Consider the following 23241-nt stretch of genomic DNA (forward strand, 5'->3'; position numbering starts at 1 on the left):
ACTGTAATCTTGCTTGCTCCAACTGGGCATACAAGGAAACAGCTCCGGGAGACTGGTTTTCCTTTGCTAAAGTAAGGAAACTTACTTCGCTCATGTAAACAAACGTTGTTTTGTGCATGACTCGCCAGACGCCAACGTTCGTCGTCATCCACCAGGAGCTGTTTCCGTGTACGACCAGTTGGTGTAAGCTAGATTAAAGAGATTCTTACATTTTAAATATGGATATTTTCCTTACCAAAATGCATTGATTCGCTTCAGGAGGACTTTATTTACCTCCCAGAGCCATGTGAGGCATTTTTTATTATGGATGGATGCACTTTATTGGACTTGTTTTGGACAATTGAAGAGAAACACCTGCTTACGTCATTTTAAAGTTTGGAAGTACCAGGATAATTTTTAACATCACTCTGATTATATTCATCTGAAAGAAGGAAGTCATATACACCTAGGATGCCTGGAGGGTGAGTAAATAATGGGCTAATTTTCATTTTTGGGTGAACTATCCCTTTAAATGCAGCACTGTATTTATTTACACATGAGGGCCTTGTGATCCAGAGTTTTCAGTATCACAAAACCTAGCAATTCACAGAAAATGCTGCACGCTCTTTGCATGTGCATCTTTTTGAAGAAAGATGATTATAGCATTTCACTAGATTTGTAATGAGAATTATTTGTAAACCTTTTGTCGCAGAAATGTAATAAAAATAAATAATGTTTTTTAATTCTTGCAAGTGAAGAAATATGATCATTTTACTAATGTACTGTGAAGTACAATAATTGTTATAATTGTTATTAAATATGCTTTTTTATTATTTTACAGTGCAGCTGTATTACAATAGTAATGTATTTCTGTATTAGAGATATTACAAGAATATGAATATTAATAATAGAACACTGTTATTATTATTATTACTATATTAAATACATTACATAAATTTAGTCAAGTGTGTCCTAACTTTTGGAATTGTAGATTCAAATAGCAATATATGGCTGTTAGTTTTTAAAAAGCCCAATTAAGTGCATCCATCCTTAATAAAAAAATGCTCCACATGGCTCCTGGGGGTAATAAAGGCACTCTCTTATGAACACACTTACGACAGTTAGCAGGAGCTAGAGATTACGGTTTATAACGTTGTATATATGGATATTTTTCTTTAAAAAATGCATCAATTCACTTCAGAAGGATTTTATTAAACCCCTGGAGTCGTGGAGTGCTTTTTAATGATGGATGGATGGACTTTTTTGGCCTCAAAAAATTCAACAGCAATTCATTGCCATTATAAAGCTTAAAAGACCCAGAACATTTTTAATATAACTCCGACTGTATTTGTCTAAAATAAGAAAGTCATATATCCCTAGGATTTTTTATTTTTGGGCAAACTATCCCGTAAAACTTGAATTCCTGTCCACCCACCTGTACTGAATAAAAGACACAGATCTCTGGGTTTGTGGAAGGGTCGTAGCCCCAAGGTGGTCGAATGGCCCCCTGATAGGTGTGACTGGGCGAGGGATCCTACTTCTAATTCTCCCATCTGCTCCTCTTTCTCCTCTCGCCGAGTCATCTGATTGGTGGGCTTCATCTTCAGATGCAGTGGTTGAGGGTGTCGGGGAGTGCGAGGATGCAGAGCGAGAACGAATCAGGTGGGGTTGTCTACGCTCCAGAACAAGACGAGCCAGCTGTTGTTGGCGGCTTTTGCGAGTTCGCTGAAACTGCTCTTGACTCGTCTGCGATGACTTGTCCGAGCCTGTTTCCTCCTCCGACATAAGCACAGGAATACGGCTTCGCCTCTGTGGGAGTGGCTTTCTATCAGGTGACTCCGCCTCTGGTGGAGACATGTCCTTCTCATCCTCCACCTCTGCATCTTCGTTTTGTTCAGGCGTTTCTGGTGGACTCTCTTCCCGTTCTTGTTCCCTTTGCTGGTCTACTTCTGGTGCAACACCGTCTGGTCTGACCTCCAGTTTGTCTTCTTTGGAGACTACTTCTTCCTCAGTAACTGCAGTTTCTGGCTGCTCAGGTGACTCAGCTAAAAACAAAGCCTCTGGTTCATCTTTGTCACTCTTGTTTACATTTTCTTCAGCCTGTCTCTCATTTTTAGCTTCACTTTCTTCCCTTTTCCCTTCACCCTCTTCTCTTTCTAATGTAACCCCCTCACTCTCCTTTTTCTCTCGTTCACTGACCCCTTCCCTCTCCTCTTTCTTTCCACCCATCTCCTCACGCTCAGTCGATATAATCTCATCCAGTCCAGACGGACGATGTCTGGCTGTCATGACAGTGAGACGTGTCGTCTCAGCGATGTGGATGAAAGTGCGTTCCACCTTGGTGAACGGCGGTGAAGATGAACCACTGGTGATCACAGCTGCAGTTGTCATGACAATAGGTCTGGGCTCCGACCTAATGACGGAGGAGAGAGTCCCGGGTTCAGATTCATCCGGCACGGGTCGCTCTCCCTGTGGTGTCAATGCAGCGAGAGTTCCCTGCCCGTCTCCAGGTGAAACTTGGCCGTTACCGGCAGACACAAGCACCAGTGTGCGTGAGCCCTCTTCCTGGTCGTGATCCCGGTGGGCTGGGGCGAGTAGGGTGGACGCAGCACCTTCTGGGCTTCCCTCGCTACTGCGAGGGCTTCCGTCACTTCCTGAGCCTCCAGTCTTCACACCCTCCTCTCTCATATCATCAAACATCAACACACCAGACATGAAGTCGACTCGCTTCAGACGCGTCTGAGAGGAAGATAGTGAAGGTTCAGCCACTGCGCCCTCCTGTAGCAATACAAGAAAAAGAGAAAAGAATTTATGCAAAAGTTTTTTTGAGATTTGCCACTGGCTCTGATGTCTCTATAGTGGTTAAACATGAGATATAATTGGTTTTGGGTAAATCTAAAGTCCCATCATATATTTTATGTAAATTAAATTTTGTATATCAGAGCACTGCCTTTGTACTTTTAACTGAATTGCCTAGCAACATTTATGATGGCTGTTGTTGCTTATTAAATATTATTATTCAATAAATAATATTTTTTTATAAATAGATGGTACTGCTAAAGATACTACGACAAAGACATCGCTTTCCTTAGCGGACCTTCAAACGAATGTTTTATTGTGAATACTAGATTGAGCTGAAGAATGAATGTTGTATCAGATGCAGATAATCACACTCGCTTAGTCCATCTCATATTACTCTTTACAATACAATGAGCTTTTAATACTGTTATACAATATGTTTTCATTGAAACAACTCAACGTTCCTTTGTATTAGTTCTAAAGCGAAGTTTTCGAATTAGTAACGAAGGCTTCAACTCAGCGTTCAAACTGTCATCTTGAGACATGAATCCGTGGCAGAAGGAAGTAATCTGCACAAAAAATCCTTTTTAAAGACACTCCGTTTCTTATGAATAGAGTGTTTTCACGACGCATCATTAATTGGCCATCTTGGCAGCACTGAATGCAAACAATGCCATTGAACTGAACTAAAATTGCATATTGCTGCTGAAAATGATCAACTATTGTCTCTATTAACTCTGTGATCCATGCTGTTGTTTACATCCGAGTATTGCCAGTATGGCCGCACATCCGGGTGACTGACCAAATCGTGACGCTTGTGTCGTCAAACTGCATAAATGCAATATCACACTAGTAAAAAAAAAAATAGACCACATTGTGAGAGAAGAGTCCACTCTTTAGTAATTTTTCAGATTATTTACTTGTGATTTGGTTGTATACAAGCTTTGCAGGATTGTCTTTTTAGAATGACATACATGGTTAAAAAGGCACAAAAGTCTATTTTACAGTGTAATATTTTCTCTCTATTTTTTAAATGATTTAGCCCGTTTGTGATTTCAAGTGTAGACTCAAAGACAGTGCTCAGCCAACAGTATGTACAGCGGTGGACACACACAGAGCGATGAGACAGAGGAATGTGTTAGTACAGCAGCATGTTCAGCTATCTGTCCAAAGACTTACAGTTTTACAAAAAAGTCCAAATTACATGCTTGTACATATTACAAGGCTACTATACAGTCCCTATAGTGTTTATTGCACTAGCTATTTTGTGAAAGACTCTTGCTGTTCAAGGTTGAACCTGATTCACACACGTAATGCTTCTATGAGCAGGTCTGGGATCAGCTGATGAGTAACATTTATTAGCAATAAAAATCCAGCGTATGATATAAATTTGGACTCATAAAATTCCTTAAAATTGATTCATAACAATACTGATCTGTGAGAAGCCACCTATATGGTTTTAGGCTTTTCTCATACATTATTAAATACATAAAAGAATACATTTTAACGTTTTTCTATACAAACGGATGTTGCTAAATGCTGTTGCACACTGCTCAGAGCTCAAGGGTTTTTCTCTGGGGAGTTCTGACAAGCTCAAGTTTGACCCAGTTAGAGACAGAGAATGTGAGAGGTTATGAATGTTGAATGGCATGAAGCTGAGTGAATATTGAATTTAGCATAAAATATGGTAGTACATGGAACACCATTTAGATTCAGAAATAATGGACAACATTATTTACAATCTCTCAGTAAAGCAGAGAAGACATTTGTAAAACTTCCTCTAACCTTCTTCAAACTATCTGAACATGTTACCTCACATTGTAATTTCTCACAAGCTTGGAAACACTACATTTCCTGGGAAATTATTTTCTTTATAAGACATTTTCAGAATTCAAATATATCAATAAGATATTTGTCTTTTTTAAGATTTGAATGTGATAGAATATGCATATACACTACGTTTCAAAATTTTGGTAAGATATATACCTGTTTTCAAAATAATAATAAGAAGAAGAAGATGAAAAATCTTGAAGACCAAATCAGTATATCAAAATAATTTCTGAAGGATCATGTGACACTGAAAACTGAAGTAATGGCTGCTGAAAATTCAGCTTTGCCATCACAGGAATAAATTACACTTTACAGTATATTAAAATAAAAAAAGTCCTTAGTTAGCATAAGAGATGCCTTTTAAAAACAAAAAATATCACGGACCCCAAAATTTTGTATGGTAGTGTATGTGACATGACTACAGCAATTAACAATCTTTGGGATGCAAAAATCTATTCGCTTACTATTTTCCTGCATAACGAAGGAAAAAAAAAAAAACGGTTCGGTTACAGCCAAGCTTTTGTGGCTCTATGTATAGTCATCCAGTCTGTGCTCATCTTCTACATTAGGAAGACATTTGGATCAGCTGTCTCACATTTCAAACAAAACTCTTCTGAACAGACACATTACAGTACATTGGTTATTCCAGAAAAACAGTGGTTGGTGTAAATTGCATTAAAACACCTAAAGCAGCACAGACACCAGGAGCCAACTGCTCAAACCCAGTATGAAATAATGTATTCTTATAGTCATACATGTACATGTGTTTTTTTACCACTCACGAGTTTGTTGCAGTTGGCCCAGCGAGGCAAATTATAGCATAAGAAGAAACTCTGTATCTTCAGCAAGATTCGCATATGCACTAATATCCAGCATTGAGTCATATAGCATTTTTACAGCATGAATTTCAAGTGAAACATTAATACACCAACAAACAATCAATCTTAATTTCCTCCCACAGATATCAACTGAACTGAGGCTGGAGGACTTTACAATACAGGTAAAGCAAAGACTTCAATGTGTTAATGCTACTTTATGTTTCATAGGAAGTATCTAACACTGTGTCCCAACCAGGCACAAACAAAACCTGTCCATTGAAATGAGACACAATCAGCCAAAGCCAGAGCTGGCTGTGTTATTAAGTAAAACTAAAATGATTAAAAATACTGTTACTAATTGAAATGAAGCTGAAATATATACAATATAAATATTAGATGAGAAGCTTAAATTTAAATACAAGTTAGAAATGTTACCTTGACAAATAACTGGAAAAATAGTATGTAATTGTAATTTGAAGTACTAAATTATTAAAACTGGAATTAAAAATAAAGCTAATTTAAAATGTTACAAAAAGAAAGAAAACTAAAATCCAAACTGATCATGTAAAATAATAACTCTGCAACTCTGCAACTCTGACTTTTTCCCCTCACAATTATGACTTTTTTTTAAACTGTGATTTTGTATCTCAATTCTGACTTTTTTTAATCACAACTGTGAGTTTATATCTTGTCTTTTTTCTCAGAATTCTGAAATATAACTTGCAACTTCAAGTTATAAAGTTCAGTTTCATCTTACAATTCTGACTTAACTCCTATATAAAGATATAAACTCGCAATTCTAAAAAAGGCAGAATTGTGTGTTTATATCATGCAATTCAAACTTAATTTCTCAAAAAAAGGCAGAATTGTGAGATAAAAAGTCGATAAAAAGAGATTAAATTACCTTTTTTATTTTTTACTTAGTGGCAGAAATGGGCTTCCAAACTAATAATCACTATAATAGTACATAAATACTAAAATAGCACTGATAGCATAGCACAGGATGTCTAATGTACAATTATGTGAAGCATGATTTTGGACTAGAAATAAAACGCTGTGTTGTGGCTACTGTTGATTAGCACAAAAACACTTGTCAAGTTTATTGCGTTGTGCCTGGTTATGACAAAATGTGTGATCTAATTTCTATGACACCAATGCTGCACTTCTGCATTCGAAAGCTTATTATGCATTGATTTATGTGACTATTGTGACTTCAACACTGAAGTAGCATGTCAAGTCTATGTCCATGAACAAAAAATGGCAACATTCATTTGCTGAATGATAAACTAGAGTCAAGTTCAAATATCTGCATATGTGTATCGAACCACTAATGCATGTGTGACAAAACCAAAGAAAGAGGCTCAGTCTTCCTTTTACACACCTATTGCCTTAAGCTCTATTGCACTTCAATATATAATTATTTATTTAATATATCTCTATTCCAAATCTTTAATCGATTTTCAACTCTCTATTATTCAAACATCTTGACATCGAAGATGTCGTGTTTATGACTTTCCTGCCCTTACATAAACACTGCTTAAGTTCAAAGGGAACCTAATATCATCTGAAAGCAGTATGCATATGTTTCTGTAATACTGAAAGATAATAATTATGGCAGAGAAAAGTATCTTTTTATAGCTAATATGGAAGACAAAAGTGATATCGCAAATAATCTACATAACCAAAAGTATGTGAAAACACACCAAACCCACATTCATTTGTCAAGCATATCAAGGTCATACAGTATAGCTGTATAGTTGATTTTTCTACACTTGTTAGTAAAGGATGTAGCAGAAAATTAGTCATTAATTACTCACCATCATGTCGCGTCAAACCCGTAAGCGCTTCGTTCATCTTTGGAACACAAATAAGATATTTTTGATGAAATTTGAGAGTTTTCTGACCCCAGATTTCATCGAAAAAATATCTTAATTTGTGTTCCGAAGATGATTCTTACAGGTTTGGAACGACATGAAGGTTAGTAATTAATGACAGAATCTTCATTTTTGGGTAAACCTTCCCCAAGAAATGTGTGTCTACATACTTTTAGACATGTAAAGCATTTAATACAGGCCTAATACTCACACCCTGGACTCTCTCTCAATCTTTGTTTACTCATGTTCTCTTCTACACGGTGAAAATACTCTTCTTTAAATGCCAGGGGATCCAAGCAACTAGATTATTATACAGGTCCAACCCTGTGACCCTACACACGCTGTATGCAATTAATGCCACCCTTTCTCTCGGCTACGAAAGACGGCTATAGGAATCTATATGAAGAGATCCATCACTTCTCATTCTGTCACGTTTGCTTAAGAAAGCCATATATCCCGCCTTGTGGCGTTTGACAGGTTCTATATGTGCTGAGACCGTATTGATGCGAATAGACTGTGCAAAAATAGCTTAGCAAGCACTCGCTGTCCTTCTAGTGTCCTCTACTAACACTCAGCAGGTGAACGCATCCTGTTTAAGTATCTGCTTTAAGCCGACATTCACTGTAATACAATGACATTCAACCCTGAAAAACATAATCACACTATCCAGCCTGCATCACAACTCTCCTCTTACACAGATGACGACGGTGTTGATGGGAATCTAAGAGGCCTAAGCAACAACAAAACAGAAAAACGATATTCTCGTCACTTTAGTCAAAGTGCATGTCCCACCAGACACCAGCAGCTCTGCACTAAACATCCTTGATGGAGGTAAAAATGTGTTTTTTGTTTTTCTTTTTTACAAAAAAATGTAGTGTACAGTGTCTCTATGAGTAAACACATCATACAGCATTGTACAGAATTGCTTTGTTTTGGAGAATACAATATATTTCATCTTTCTCCAATTGTCCCAAGTGCTTAAAGAGAAGATTCACCCAAAAATGACAATTCTGTCATCATGTTTTTCCAAATCTACACTGCCGCTCAAAAGTTTGGAATCAGTAAGACTTGTAATGTTTTTTTAAAGAAGTCTATTATGCTCATCAAGGCAGGATAAAAACAATAATACTCAAAATGTTATTACAATATAAAATAATGGTTTTTATTTTAAAATACTTTAAAATATAATTTATCCTGTGATGCAAAGCTGAATTTTCATCAGCTGTTACTCCAGTCTTAAGTGTCACATGGTACCTTCAGAAATCATTATGCTGATTTATTATTAGAATGATCAATGTTGGAAACGGTTGTGCTGCCAAATATTTTTTTGAAACCTGTGATTCTTTTTTTTCAGGATTCTTTAATGAAGAACAGCATTTATTCAAAATATAAATCTTTTCTAACAATATAAATTTATGCGATCACTTTTTATTAATTTCCTTGGTGAATAAAAGTATTAATTTCTTTCAAAAAAAGAAAGAATAAAAATGTACCGGCCCCTAAACTTTTAAACAGTAGTCTATTGTAAGAAAACCTTTCAAAATAAATGTCTTTTATTGATCAAAGAATCCTGAAAAAAGTATCAGAGGTTCCAAAAAAAATATTAACCAGCACAAATGTTTTCAACATTGATAATAAATCAGCATATTAGAACGATTTCTGAAGGATCAGTGACACTGAAAACTGGAGTAAAAATGCTGAAGATTTAGCTTTGTATCACATGAATAAATTACATTTTAAAATATATATTCAGAATATATATCCCAAACTTTTGAGCGGCAGTGAACATGAATTTCTGTTTTTGTGGAACAAAAAATATGATATTTTGAAGAGCTGTTTTTGTTAATGCAAATGATGACAGAATTAGATTTTTTAGGTTAAAGAGATAATTTACCCAAAAATTAAAATTCTGACATCAATTGCTCATCCTCATGTTGTTCCAAACCCACAAGACTTTATTTTTTTGTTCACAAAAAAGTTGTAGCTTCATAAAATTAAGGCTGAACCACTGATGTCACATGGACTATTTTAACGATGTCCTTACTATCTTTCTGGGTCTTAAACATGTCAGTTGCATTGCTGTATGCAGGGTCAGAAAGCTTTCGGATTTCATCAAAAATATCCTTAATGAAAATGAATGAAGGTCTTACAGGTTTGGAACGACATGAGGGTGAATAATTAATGACAGAATTTTCATTTTTGGGTGAACTATCCCCTTAACTATCCCTTTAATTTCAAATATGCAATAAAAAAATTCAATTTAGCTGGAGAGCGTCTCATATCTCACCTACACACTCACACACACACACACACACACATGCACACGCACAAATCTCACAATCACAGACCAAGTTTATTGCCCGTACTAAACTTTGTTCATCTATGGGCACAAAAGTGGGCACCCATGATCCCCTTCTATTAAACGGCATCAAACGTGCGTGCGCTGATGGTGGGGGAATCATGTCTTGTTCATAAGTTTTGCCAGCATTTGCTGAATGTGTAGGCGTGGGAGGTTTAGTACTGAATGCCGGGCTCTGGGATTGCCTGGCATAAGGGGCATGTGTCTGCGATGGGCGTGGCGGTGGGCGGGGCTGCTTTCAGCCGAGCGGCTGCGCTGAATGGCCGCTCCCCCGAGGGCGGGGTCGTGGGGGAAGGGCTCCGTGTCCATGGTAGCGGAGGAAAACACGTACGACGCCAGTCTTCTCAAATGGGCGGGCCTCGGGAATGAGTGATGTGGGTGTGGCCTGTCCTCCTCCAACTGAAAAAGACCAATAAGAGTGGAGGAAAAGAGGAATCAGGCTGAGGAAAAAACTTAAACGCGAAGTATTGAAAAAAAGCGTGTTTTTTTGTCTAAGGTTGTGTGTGGTGCACACACAAAAACACACCAATAAAAAACAAGAGATAAACGAAACATTCTATCAAATGGGTGGTACAAACACATAGATGTGCTGTAACTCATTCAGAGGACAAGACCAGCCCACATCTGTCTGAACGCTAGAGACAGGCTTGTTTAAGCTTACGTACGGGTGAATGTATGTTCTATATGTTGTGAAGGAGCCAACGTGTGCACACAGACCCCTGTATGACCAATGAGCAAACTAAGCTTGGCTGTGAATTGTTGAGCGTGACACGCGCACACACACACACACACACACACACACACACACACACACACACACACACACACACACACACACACACACACACACACACACACAACCACAGAACCCTAAAACATGCAGCTCAACATGAATGCACAAGATTACATAACACACATACTGTACATCAAGGGTGTATACAAACACATACAAACAACATATGCTAATTATCTTGCAGTACAAGTTATCAAAGGCTTAAATTAGCCTTTCTTGTACTGGTGATGTCATTATGTAAAAATATTCAGCAGTAGTATAAGCCTTAACACAGCCTAAAAACAAACAGAGATATTACAGCACCTAGCACAGTGATTTTCGAGATCTCAAGAGAATATTATTTAAGCAAGGTACACTTTGTTAAAATAAGTCAATGCATTAGGTATCATAAACAATAAAACTCTTACTCCATTCATTAAAGGGAAGCCTGTGTATTAAGACTTGTATGGCTTAATATAACGTAAATGCATATTTTGGATAGCTACTGGCGTTACCGGTTGCTATTTTTACCACAATACAACTCTAAAATACAATAAAATACTGATACAATGACCACAGCTACTGAAAGAGCTTACAGGTGGTGATGGATATAGGCATAGGCTTAAATCAAATGAGGTACCATCGATTCCGCCCCCCCCCAGGAGTCTAAACGCTCCTGGTTATCGAGTGAAATCCGTGTTGAGAAATTCCTTCGGTGGCTGTGGCATCATGACAAGCGTTGGCATGTTTACATCCTGCCAGGATGGCATCTAATGTTTCTTGTATCTGCTGGTTGTAAGCTCTTTCAGTAGCTGTGGTCGACTAAAAGCCTCAAAGGCATCAGGGCTAAAGTGGAAAGAACAAAGACGCAGGTCTTTAGGAAGTTTTATTCGTCCATGGGCATCTTCCCATTATTTTCTCCTCTTCTTTTCACGAGGAAAGCAGTAAAGACTTACATCGCTTCTCTTGTTGCCCTTCGAGGTAAAAATATCAACAGACAGCGCCAGTAGCTCACAAGTGCAGCCATTTCACGTCATTGAAATAATGGCGCCACCCATAGTCCAAATGTATGAAACAATGTGTTTATTTTAAAATAACATAGCGTATTAAAGGAGAAGTCCGGTGTGATATTGACCTAAATTGTATTGAATCATGATACCGAGTGTGAACGTACCTTGCATATCTCATCTCGGTTTGTGTCCTGCAGTCCGAAATCTGGGGTCAGTTAGCCGATGCTAACAACAGGTTGTCAATGAGGGTGAATAGGGCATCGAAGTAGCCATGTAAATAAATCGCTGTTTTATGCCATTTACGAGGCACAAAGTAGCTCCACACTTCATTGGTAGACTTCCAAGGGCCCTGACATTTAAAACGAGACATTGAGAACTCAGAAAAACCACCGGTAGTTTATTTACGAGAAGATTTATACAGACAGTAACTGGAAGAAATTTAGCGGCCGCCGCCATCTTGAATTTAGTCACGATAAGTCATACATGGCTACTCCGATGCCCTATTCACTCTCATTGACAACCTGTTGTTAGCATCGGCTAACTGACCCCAGATTTCGGACTGCAGGACACAAACCGAGATGAGATATGCAAGGTACGTTCACACTCGGTATCATGATTCAAAACACTTTAGGTCAATATCACACCGGACTTCTCCTTTAAGTCTTTCTACTAAATATTTCAGTAAGAGACATCATTTATGTTATATTAAGCAATATAAGTCTTAATACACAGAGTTCCCTTAAAGGTTTTTAATTCTAAAAAGGCATTAATAATTTGCTCCTTCTTTGAAATGGCAATCATTTTATCTAGTTAGCTACAGCCTTTTTTGTTTAATATCCTATTTCATTCAGATACGTCACATTAAAATGAATTGCCTACTAAAATTCACACTGATGCACTTGGAGACCAAGTGATAATGTGATACAGTTGAAGTCAAAGGTTTACATCCCTCTTTCAGAATCTGTAAAATGTTAATTATTTTACCTAAATAAGAGGGATCATACAAAATGCATGTTATTGTTCATTTAGCACTGACATGAATAAGATATTTCACATTAAATATGTTTACATGTAGTCTATAAGAGAAAATAATAGTTGAATTTTAAAAAATTTACCCTGTTCAAAAGTTTACACCCCCTTTATTGTTAATACTGTGTTCTTACCTGAATAATCACAGCTGTGTGTTTTTTTTTTTTTGGTTTAGTGATTTAGTGATGTTTTGACCTCGTTCAAATGTTTATATCCCACAAATTCTTTGGTTTTTCAGCATTTTTGTGTATTTAAACCCTTTCTAACAATGACTATATGATTTTGAGATCCATCTTTTCACACTGAGGACACCTGAGCGACTCATATGCAACTATTACAGAAGGTTCAAATGCTCACTGATGCTTCAGAAGGAAAAACGTTGCATGAAGAGCCAGGGGTAAAAACTTTTGAAAAGAATGGAAATGTGTAGCCTACCTTTCTCTTTGCCTAAAAATCATTTTTTTTTTTTAATTTAGTACTGCCCTTCGAAGGCTACAGAAGATACTTACAAGTTTCCCAGAAGACCAAATAAGTTAAATTTGCCCTAATCTTCAAATTAAAAAAGTTTTAATGCATTTTTTTCCTTCTGGAGCATCAGTGAGCATTTGAACCTTCTGTAATAGTTGCATATGAGTCCCTTAAAAGCCCCTGAAAAGATGGATCTCAAAATCAAACAGACATTGTTGGAAAGGGTTCAAATACACAAAAATTCTGGAAAACGAAAGAATTTTTGGGACCTGAAGGATTTTTCTGAAGAACAGCTGGCAGTTTTAACTGTTCAGGACCAACAAGAGACTCACAAACAACTATCACAAAACAAAAAAACACAGCTGTGGTTTATTCAGGTAAGAACACAGTATTAAGAATCAAGGGGATGTAAACTTTTGAACAGTAATTTACTATTTTTTTCTTATGAGGACAATATGTCAATTTTTTTTTATGTGAAATATCTGTTTCAGGTCAATACTAAATAAACAATAACACACATTTTGTAAGATTCCTCTTATTTTGGTAAAATAATTAACATTTTGCAGATTCTGAAAGGGGGGTGTAAACTTTTGACCTCAACTGTAAAATTTAATAAATTATATTTCAAAGTAGAATTAAACTGCTACAGCTAAAGATCAACAAAATATTAAATGATCAGGATAACCCAGACACACACACATGCCCACACATACACGCTTAGTTGTGCCTTACCGGTCCATCAGGTCCAAACGGCTCCGACTCCCTCCGTCTTGGGCGTGTATGAGGCAACGAGTGACAAGGTGAATGAGCGGGGCTCGGTCCCGCCCCCTCCTCCTCTGCTACAATCATCATCCCACGTTGCGTTTTGGGTCGTACCACAGCCTCAGCTCCGCCCATCCCATGCATATGTCCTCTCCTTCTTCTCTCCTCGTGGTCCTCAAGGGGACGCAATTCCTCTGGTTCCTCATCCGTGGTGCCTGAGGTGGTGGGCTCTGCCCCAGGATGGAAGTCCTTCAACTCTGTTTCTTTATCAATCATCACCCACTCCCTGCTGTCAAAGTCCTCCTCCTCTGCCAGCGGGACTGAGCGGATGAAGGCATTGCTGTGGGCTTCCTGGTCACCGTCTGCAGAGACATCATGGTGGCCACCAGCCAGTCGTTCTCCCTGTCCAGCTTCTAAAGAGAGCATCTGAGCAGGCTGGGAAGAGTAGACGTGCCTGGATGGAGAACCCAGCATGTCCAAACGAGAGCTGCCACAAAAGACACAAAGGCTAAGACACTGAATCAACTGGACAACAACACATTTAAAAGTATTGGGTCAGTACATTTTTTTTAAATTGTATAGTTTTGTTCAGCAAGGATGCATTCAATTTATTTTACATTTAAATAGTATTAAAATAAAAGTGACAGTAAAAACATTTATAATGTCACAAAAAAATCTATTTCGAATAAATGCTTTTCTTTTGAATTTTCTCTTCATCAAAGAATCTTAAAATAATCAAAAATATTAAGCAGCACAACTTCCAACATTGATAAGAAATGGTTCTTGAGCAGCAAATCTGCATTTTAAAAAGATTCCTGAAAAATTATTTATTTAATTTAATAATTAGTTAAGAATAGTGCTGTCAAATCGATTAATTGGGATTATTCGCATCCAAAGTAAAAGTCTACATAATATATGTGTGTACTGTGTATATATTAATATGTATATATAAATATACACACATACATGTATGTGTTTAAGAAATATATGCAATATATACACTACCATATTTTTTTACAATTTAAAATAACTGCTTTCTATTTTAATATATTTTAAAATGTAATTTATTCCTGTGATTAAAGCTAAATTTTCAGTATCATTACTCCAGTCTTCAGTGTCACATGATCTGTCAGAAATCATTTTAATATGCTGATTTGCTGCTCAAGAAACATTTATTATTATTATTAATATTTAAAACAGTTGAGTACATTTTTTTCAGGCTTCTTTGATGGATAGAAAGATCCAACGATTTTTTGTAAAATGATACACTATACCATGAAGACAGTATAATTTTAAAATGTTACAAAAGATTTCTATTTTAGATAAATGCAGTTCTTCTGAACCTTCTATTCATCAAAGAAACCTGAAAAAAATCTACTCTACTGTTTTCAACATAATAATAATAATAAATGTTTTTAGCAGCAAATCAGAATATTAGAATGATTTCTGAAGGATCATGTGATTGGAGTAATGATGCAAAAAATTCAGCTTTAAAATCACAGGAATAAATTACATTACTTTGACTGGTAGTGTATATTTAAAATAAGGCATAATAAAAGCATTTAAAATCATATTAAATTTTTTATTAATTTATAATTACTAATAATCCCAGTCTCATTAATAGTCCTATGAAATTAATAATTATTTAATTAATGAAAGATTAGAACAACAAAAAGGTTACCTCAAGATCATACAATATATCCAATAAAAAAAAAATGTAGTCTTTAATTTTAATTTGTTCTTAATATTAAATGCTTCTTTAGCATGCCAAGCTATTTTGATAATAAAAACATTCATATGTTACCATAAGAACAATATGCACTTTCCTTTCATTAAATTCACAATGCCATCCAAAATGTCAGAGCAAAATGTTGTTGTACAAAAACAAAAACTTCATATGCTTTCTTATCAGAAAGCCACTTTTGCACGCTTTCCTTACTAACAAGACACATGCGGTCAAATGACCTTTAGAAAAGCTAAATGTCAACCAGAAGAACAGAGATACATTTTCAAGCACATGCTCTCCTCACCGTTTATCTGCGGCATCTCCTCTATCCTCTGCAGCAGACAGGCGATCAGATTCTGGGCTGTTGACTCTCCGGTATCTTGGAGGGCGGGCCTGAGCTTCTGCTTCTCCACCCCTTACTGGGGAAACAGACCTCCCTCCTCCTGCAGGCTCTTCCCCATCTTCTGCTGCTACTTGCGTCTGAGAAGAAAAGCAGTATTAAACACTCAACTGATCTAAAATCATGTTTCATACTAATAAGATTCAAATTTATGTGAATAATTTGGCATAATACATTAAAAATAGTACCTTACTGATGCTGATCCTGAGTTTGTTACGGTTGAAGTCAGTTTCATCCCATCCTTCACCAGCAGGTGGGGCTGGAGCAGGTTCGCTAGGCCTGCTGGGTATCAAAGCAGGTGGAGCGTTCTCTTGGTCACTCAGGTGTTCATCTTGCAGAACATCATCAGTGTTTTCCCTCGGTAATTCACCAGGTACCGGTGTCACATTCACCACCCTGTGAATAGGTGTTTCAGAATCACAGTCCAGAATCCCATCACACTGCAAAAGGGTCTGACACCGTTGTAAGAGTGTGTGTACATATTCTTACCCCACAATGGCAGCAGTTTGCCGTGTGTTTTGTTGTGGTGGTGTGTGTGTGCTGGAGGGGAGGGCTGTATCGGTTCCAGATTTTTCCCAGTCATAAGGCTCATTTTCTGTTATCACCCTCTCTTTCATGCTGTTCTCAAATACTGACATTAGCAACTAGACCAGAGGATGGATGAAAGAAAAAAATAAAATACAATTTTCAGTTACATAACACTCACACAAACACACAAATTTATATATACATATATATATATATATTATATTCTAAGCATGTATTTTTAAAATATTTACAAGACTTAAGGGTCTGTGTGATTTTTTTGTTTGTTTTTGACAAAAAGTGTCTTCATTTATTTATTGAATCCTAATTTTAAAAAAAACTTCTCACAATTCTGACTTTTTTTCTTGCAATTGCGAATTTAAATCTTGCATTTCTGAGTTTTTTTCTTGCATTTGTAAATTTAAATCGATTGAAATTGATTAAAAAGTGATAGCAAAGACTTATATTGTTGAACCTCTTAAACCTTTTATTCATCATGAATCCTGATCACAGGCTCCAAAAAAAAAAAAAAAAAAAAAATTAAGCAGAACCACTGTTTCTAACATTGATAGGTAATTAATCAGCATATTAGAATGATTTTTGAAGAATGTGACACTGAAAACAGAAGTAAGGGCTGATAAAAATCACAGGAATAAATTATATTTTAAAATGTATTAAATGTAGAACACCATTACTTTAAACTGTAATGATATTTCACAATATTACTTTATGTTCTGTATTTTTGATCAAGTAAATGCAGCCTTGATGAGCATATTAGAATTTAAAAAAAAATTCTTACTGATCCCAAACTTTTGATTTGTGAGATAAAAAAAATTGAGATAAAAAATTCTGACTTTTTTTCTCAGAATTGTGTGATATAAACTCACAATGGCAAAAAATAAAGTTAGAACTGCAAGACTTTTCTTGCAATTGCGAATTTGTATCTTGGAATTCTGACTTTTTTTCTTGCAATTCTGACTTTTTCCTCAGAATTGTGAAATATAAACTTGCAATCGTGAGTTATAAAGTCCAGTTTTCTCAGAATTGCGACTTTATATCTCATAATTCTGATTTAACGCGCAATTGCATGTTACAAAGTCAGGATTGCGAGATATAAACTTGCAAATGTGGAAAAAAATTCTGAATTGTGAGTTTGTCTTGCAATTCTGACTTTCTAATTGCAACTGCACGTTTCTATCTCACAATTCTGACTTTATAAATCACAATTGCGAGTTTTTATCCTACAATTCAGAGAAAAAAAGAAAGAACTGCGAGTTTGTATCACAGTTCTGAGAATTGTGAGATGTAAACTTGAAATGATATAGAAGATAGAAACTGAGATAGAAATAGTGAGAAAGTCAGAATTTTGTGATAAAAAAAACTACCTTTTTAATTCATTGGTGGAAAAGGGCTTCCATATTTATTTGATTAAAATACAGTAAAAACAGTAATATTGTGACTTGATTATTTACAATTTAAAATAGCTGTTTTCTATTTTATTACATTGTAGCTGATTTTTTGCACAACAAGTCTTTAGAAATAAACATTTGTTATCATATGGACGTTAAAAATTTTTTTGTTGATAAATATTTTTGTGGAAACCATGATATTTTTTTCAGTATTATTTGATGAACAGAAAGTTTAAAAGAGCAGAGTTTATTTATTAATTATTTGATCAAGTTAAAGTGGGAATAAGTGAGTGTTTAGTAGTGAAAGTGTTATGGTTTACCTGATAATCAGGTTTGGTGAAGTAATCTAAATCCAGCACATGATCATAGAAGATATGAAACTCAGCAGGCATGTGTTTCAACAGCATCCTGTGCTCATAGCGCTCTTTAATCTGTCCCACCTGCTCCTGTTCATCAGATGCACATTATGGACACAATTAACAGCAAAAACAACCCTGAAGGCCTTAAATATTTAAAACAAAAGCTCTTAAGACTGAGTACAATGAGGATTAATTCACTCAATTCAGTACATTATGTTCACAGTCAGTGGCTAATGTGAGTGCGATACAAGTGCCTTACCTTATCTTTTATCTTACGCCAAGGTAACTGTCCAACAGTAAACTCTACCAGCATATAAAACAACGACCACAAATCATCATGACGACCCATTTCCTGTAAAGAAGAATAAACATTTTTAAAACTGTGCTCTTTTTTAAAAGAAATGGTTCTTAAAGTAGCTAATTCTGGCCAAGAATCATCCACTTAAGAGTCAATAAATCAGATTCAAACTGGCAAATACAGCCAGCGCTTACCAATTTTTGTACGCAATATGCTTTAGATAGTCATTGAATGGATTGTGTACAGTCTGTGGGAGTCTTTTTTGAAGCTGAGACTACACTTACCTTGTTTTTATGAGCGTTAATGGAAGCATAGCGTACTGTCCCTCTGAACCCAGCCACCGTCCTGGGCTAAAGCAGAACATTTAAAAGAGTCTCATAATAAAAATTCATATCACTTTCATTTTATACTTAGGTTGGAATAAGTAAATGCATAATCAAAACAAAGCAAACATGGGAAGGAAATATAAGGAAGGGTGGAGCGACAGGAATTCGATACATTTTAGCAACCTTTTATGAACTTTCGAACTCTTTTGGGATTGCTTTACTGACGAAGCACAATTAATTGAACACACGTACAGGGGAGTCTCTTACACAGAGGAAGATGTAGGATCTAGGGTATGAGAAAGTAGATCAGGGGTGTGGAGATGTTTAAAGGCCTTCAGGAATTAGCAAAACCGTTAGAGAAGACTGGGTAATTTCTAAGAGCCTTCAGAGGGTAAAGAAGGAATCTTTCCAAGATTTTGGAAAACTCACAATATGACTGTCGCTATGGTAACGGGGACAAACATCTTTGGCGGGGGAGCATGCGATTCAACATGAGAGCCAAAACAGAACTGCAAAACAAAACTGAGAAAAGTGAAACATAAAAATGAATTCAAACACACAAATAACAAAATTCATTAGTAAAAGGCAAATCAAAAATAAACCAAATAGGAATGCATGATACTTTGGAACCATGTCGGTTATTGGCTGTTATTAATTGCTATTATTTCCCATGTTTTTACATTTAGTTTTTACATTAGAAATTAATTTAGTAACACTGTTGAATGTAATCTAATATATAAGGATATATAAGATTATATAAACTGCAGTTAAAAAATTTGGGATCAGAAAGATTTTTAATGGATTTTAAAGTTTCTTCTATATGTTTCTTATGCTCATCAAGGCATTTATTTGATCAAAATACAGACAAAAAGTGTAATATTGTGAAGTATTATTTCAATTTTAAATAAGAGTTTTCTATGTGAATATATTTTCAAATGTAATTTATTCCTGTGATACAAAGCTGAATTTTCAGCATAATTACAGTCTTCAGTGTCACATGATCTTTCAGAAATCATTCTAATATGCTGATTTATTATTAATGTTAAAAACAGTTGTGCTGCTTAATATGTTGGAACCTGTGTTTTTTCCCCCAGGAACAAATAAAAAGTTGAAAAGAACAGTGTTTATTTAAAATTTGTAACAATATAAACTACCATTTAAAAGTTTGGGGTCAGTAAATTTTTATTCTCTCTTTTTTTGAAAGAAATACTTTATTCACCAAGGATGTGTTGAAATTGATTAAAAAGTGATAGCAAAGACTTATATTGTTGAACCTCTTAAACCTTTTATTCATCAAGAATCCTGACCACAGGCTCCAAAAAAAATAAAAAAATAAGCAGAACCACTGTTTCTAACATTGATAAGTAATTAATCAGCATATTAGAATGATTTTTGAAGAATGTGACACTGAAAACAGAAGTAAGGGCTGATAAAAATCCAGCTTTGCATCACAGGAATAAATTATATTTTAAAATGTATTAAATGTAGAACACCATTACTTTAAACTATATAAACACATACATACATACAGTGCCCTCTGTAAATATATGCAAAGGTGGCTATGAAAATAAATCAGCATTGTTTATCTTTTTGATCTTTTGTTCAAAAAATTAACTAAATTCTAACCTTTCATTGAAGTAAAACAATCAAAAGTGGGAGGGCATTCACATTATAAAATAAATGTTTTTTAAAAATTCCCATTTCCACCATCATGGTAAAGGTCTGAAGTCCGAAATTCTCGTCCAAATTTTTTGCATGTTAAAAAATAAATAAAACTTCAAGTTGTGTCAATCACATTTATACACTGCCTCCAAAACTTTGTCCGTCATAGAAAAAAAATTGTTTTCACATCCGTAGCAAGCATTTTGATGAAAAAGGATAATGTATACGGAAAAACGGAAAAAAACATACGGAAATTTTGTACTCAGTGTGCAATGACTTCAATAATTAAGAAGTTCCAATCAACTAAAGAAGTTACAAATCTGCCTGAAAGTGGATGTGTGTCTATATCGTCCTAATGCATGGTAAGAAGGAGTTTGAGTGGCCAATGACTCTAAAAGGATGCGGTCAGTCTTGGGGTCAGAAAGCCTTAAATAAAAAAAACTAAAAAAAAAATAAAATAAAATAAAAATAACAGCCCCTACATCACCACGTTGTTCCGCAAGAAAATTCTCCTTGCTCATCCAAAAACATACTTCAGCATATTCAGTTGTCAGACACAACTGGAACTTCAAACAGGACTGGCTTCTATGTTCAGATTAAACAAAAAAAAAGCTTTTTGGCAGTAAACCCACCAGATGGGATAAAAAGTACCCCATGTGCACAGTTAAATATACTGCTGGATCTTTAATGTTCTGGGCCTATTTTTCTTCCAGAGGTCCTGAATATATTTTACTGAGCACAAAATGAAGCTTCTGCCATGGCCGTCCCAGTTCCCTGACCTGAACCCTATAGAAACTGAGTGGGGTAAACTGAAGAGAAGAAGTACCAACATGGAGCTCAAAATCTGAAGGAGAGAGATTCTGTATGAAAGAACGATTTCTGATCTCTGATCTCTTGTCAGGTGTTCTCCAAACTCATCAGGCATTATAGGAGAAAACTTAGAGCTGTTATTTTGGGAAAAGGACACTGCAGTAATTGGGTGCCAATAATTGTAGCCAACATGAACTAGAGAAAAACATTTATTTCACAATTAGATTTACCCCTCACTTTCCATTGTTTTACTTCAATGATAGGTTAGATTTTTGTGAATTTGTTTGAATGAAAGATCAAAAGGATAAACAATGCAGTTTTATTTTCACAGCCACCTTTGCTCATATTTTCCAAGGGTGCTAATAATAACGGAAGGCACTGTAAATTATTACTAACTTAAAGGTACTGGCCAGTGGCCATAGTTTAATATCAGTGCATCCCTAGAAATAACTATTCAAACATAAAACATCACAACTAAGTATAAAAACTGCACATGCACAAAACATAAATGTGAAAATGCTGCTTATTGGGCAATTTACATTTAAAAAAAATTCAACAAAACAAACAGAAATAGTAATTGGGAGAATATAAAGAAGACATTCAGAAAATATAAAACAAAAGAGCAATACTTACAGGCCGCACTTCCCCATTCGTATTAGTGTACTGTCGTGCCAAACCAAAATCCAGCATGTAACACTTCCTACAGGTAGACGGCAATCGGCCCATGGCAAAATTAGACTAAGAGAAGGAGAGAGATCATTATCAGCAGACAGAAGCTAGATAAATGGATTGGGAAAGAGAAAAGAAGAGATCACAACAGTAAGGCATACAGGTTTAATGTCTCGGTGCAGGAAGCCCACAGAGTGAATAGCTTCAATGGACTCTAGAATCTGTTTTCCCAACCGTAGCGTCGTGCTCATACTGAACGTCCCTCTAGGCTGACTCCTCCTGAGATCAGCGAGATTCCTTCCCTACAAAAAAAAAAGGAGAAAATGCACAAATTTTTTTTTTCACACACAAACATATAAAACAGAAGTAAAAATATTGTACCTGCAGCTGCATGACAACGTAATTGAACTTGTCATTTCTTCCACATCCAATAAATTTGCAAACATGATTCTTTCCTGCAAAAGAAATGAAAGCAGTAATGTTACAGATATTACATGCATATTACAACTGACATTTTCCTTTCTGTGTGGACTGTGGATACACACACACACTCACACATACAAAACACACTCAGCAAGCAGGTGGAGACAGAGGCGGTGACATTTGGATTTCTAGCGTGTCCTTCATGAAGGTTATGAAGACATGAGAGAGCAAGAGAGCAGCAAATGAGAGACAGAGACAGAAAAAAGTGCGGTAATCCCACTTTCCTTCAGCTCTTCACGCTCATTACCCTTACAGACTCCCAGTGGTATGTCTGAACTACAGCTGAGGCAAACTGCCTTGACAGGCATGAAAGTCACAGTGTGTCTCTATGTGCGTTTTAATATGAGCACATACAAAAAAACATTATGATGGGCATATTAAACAGACAAACTGTCACATATCTTTACAGATTCGACAATCTGCTTGCTGTCTCATTTTCTCAAGTCAAATATGTCCATTCAAAAGTTTGGAAACAAAACAGTAATAAGCAGCCATTACTCCAGTCTTTAGTGTCACATGATTCTTTGGAAATCATTCTAATATGCTGATTTTGGTGCTCAAGAAATGTTTGTTTAATGTATGTTTAAAACAGTTGTGCTAACCCTAACTCATCAAGTGAAATATGCAAGTAAAAAATAGCTTTGGCAAGTGCATAAAACACTCAATCTGCATTCTCTCCATCTCCTTACCTTGTAGTTTCTTTAGCACAGCAACCTCCATCTTTAGCACTTGTTTTGGCTGTTGGGCGGATTCCACCTTAAGAGCCACATTCTCCCGTGCCAACAGGTCATAGGCCTCATAGATCTCCCCGAACCCTCCACCCCCAATCTTCTTCAGCTGAATACACAAACAATAGCAAGGTCATTCATGACAG

The 23241-nt window shown here is 36.0% G+C and overlaps 1 protein-coding gene across 1 annotated transcript in view; it reads right to left on the reverse strand.

Annotated features, from left to right (window-relative positions):
* Nucleotides 1–23241, reverse strand: part of ttbk1b (tau tubulin kinase 1b) — a 30910-nt gene that overhangs the window by 2603 nt on the left and 5066 nt on the right. Inside the window, exons 3-14 of the mRNA XM_073827019.1 lie at nt 23057–23204; nt 22266–22339; nt 22046–22186; nt 21849–21953; nt 18702–18767; nt 18379–18471; nt 18081–18206; nt 16316–16470; nt 16015–16222; nt 15731–15906; nt 13671–14187; nt 1415–2757 (exon numbers count right to left, since the gene is read on the reverse strand). Coding sequence (XP_073683120.1) covers nt 1415–2757; nt 13671–14187; nt 15731–15906; nt 16015–16222; nt 16316–16470; nt 18081–18206; nt 18379–18471; nt 18702–18767; nt 21849–21953; nt 22046–22186; nt 22266–22339; nt 23057–23204 — 3152 coding nt within the window. The remainder of the gene's footprint in view (nt 1–1414; nt 2758–13670; nt 14188–15730; nt 15907–16014; nt 16223–16315; nt 16471–18080; nt 18207–18378; nt 18472–18701; nt 18768–21848; nt 21954–22045; nt 22187–22265; nt 22340–23056; nt 23205–23241) is intronic.

The sequence above is a fragment of the Garra rufa genome, chromosome 21 (assembly GCF_049309525.1).
Source record: "Garra rufa chromosome 21, GarRuf1.0, whole genome shotgun sequence".
In the NCBI taxonomy this organism is placed as follows: Eukaryota; Metazoa; Chordata; class Actinopteri; order Cypriniformes; family Cyprinidae; genus Garra; species Garra rufa.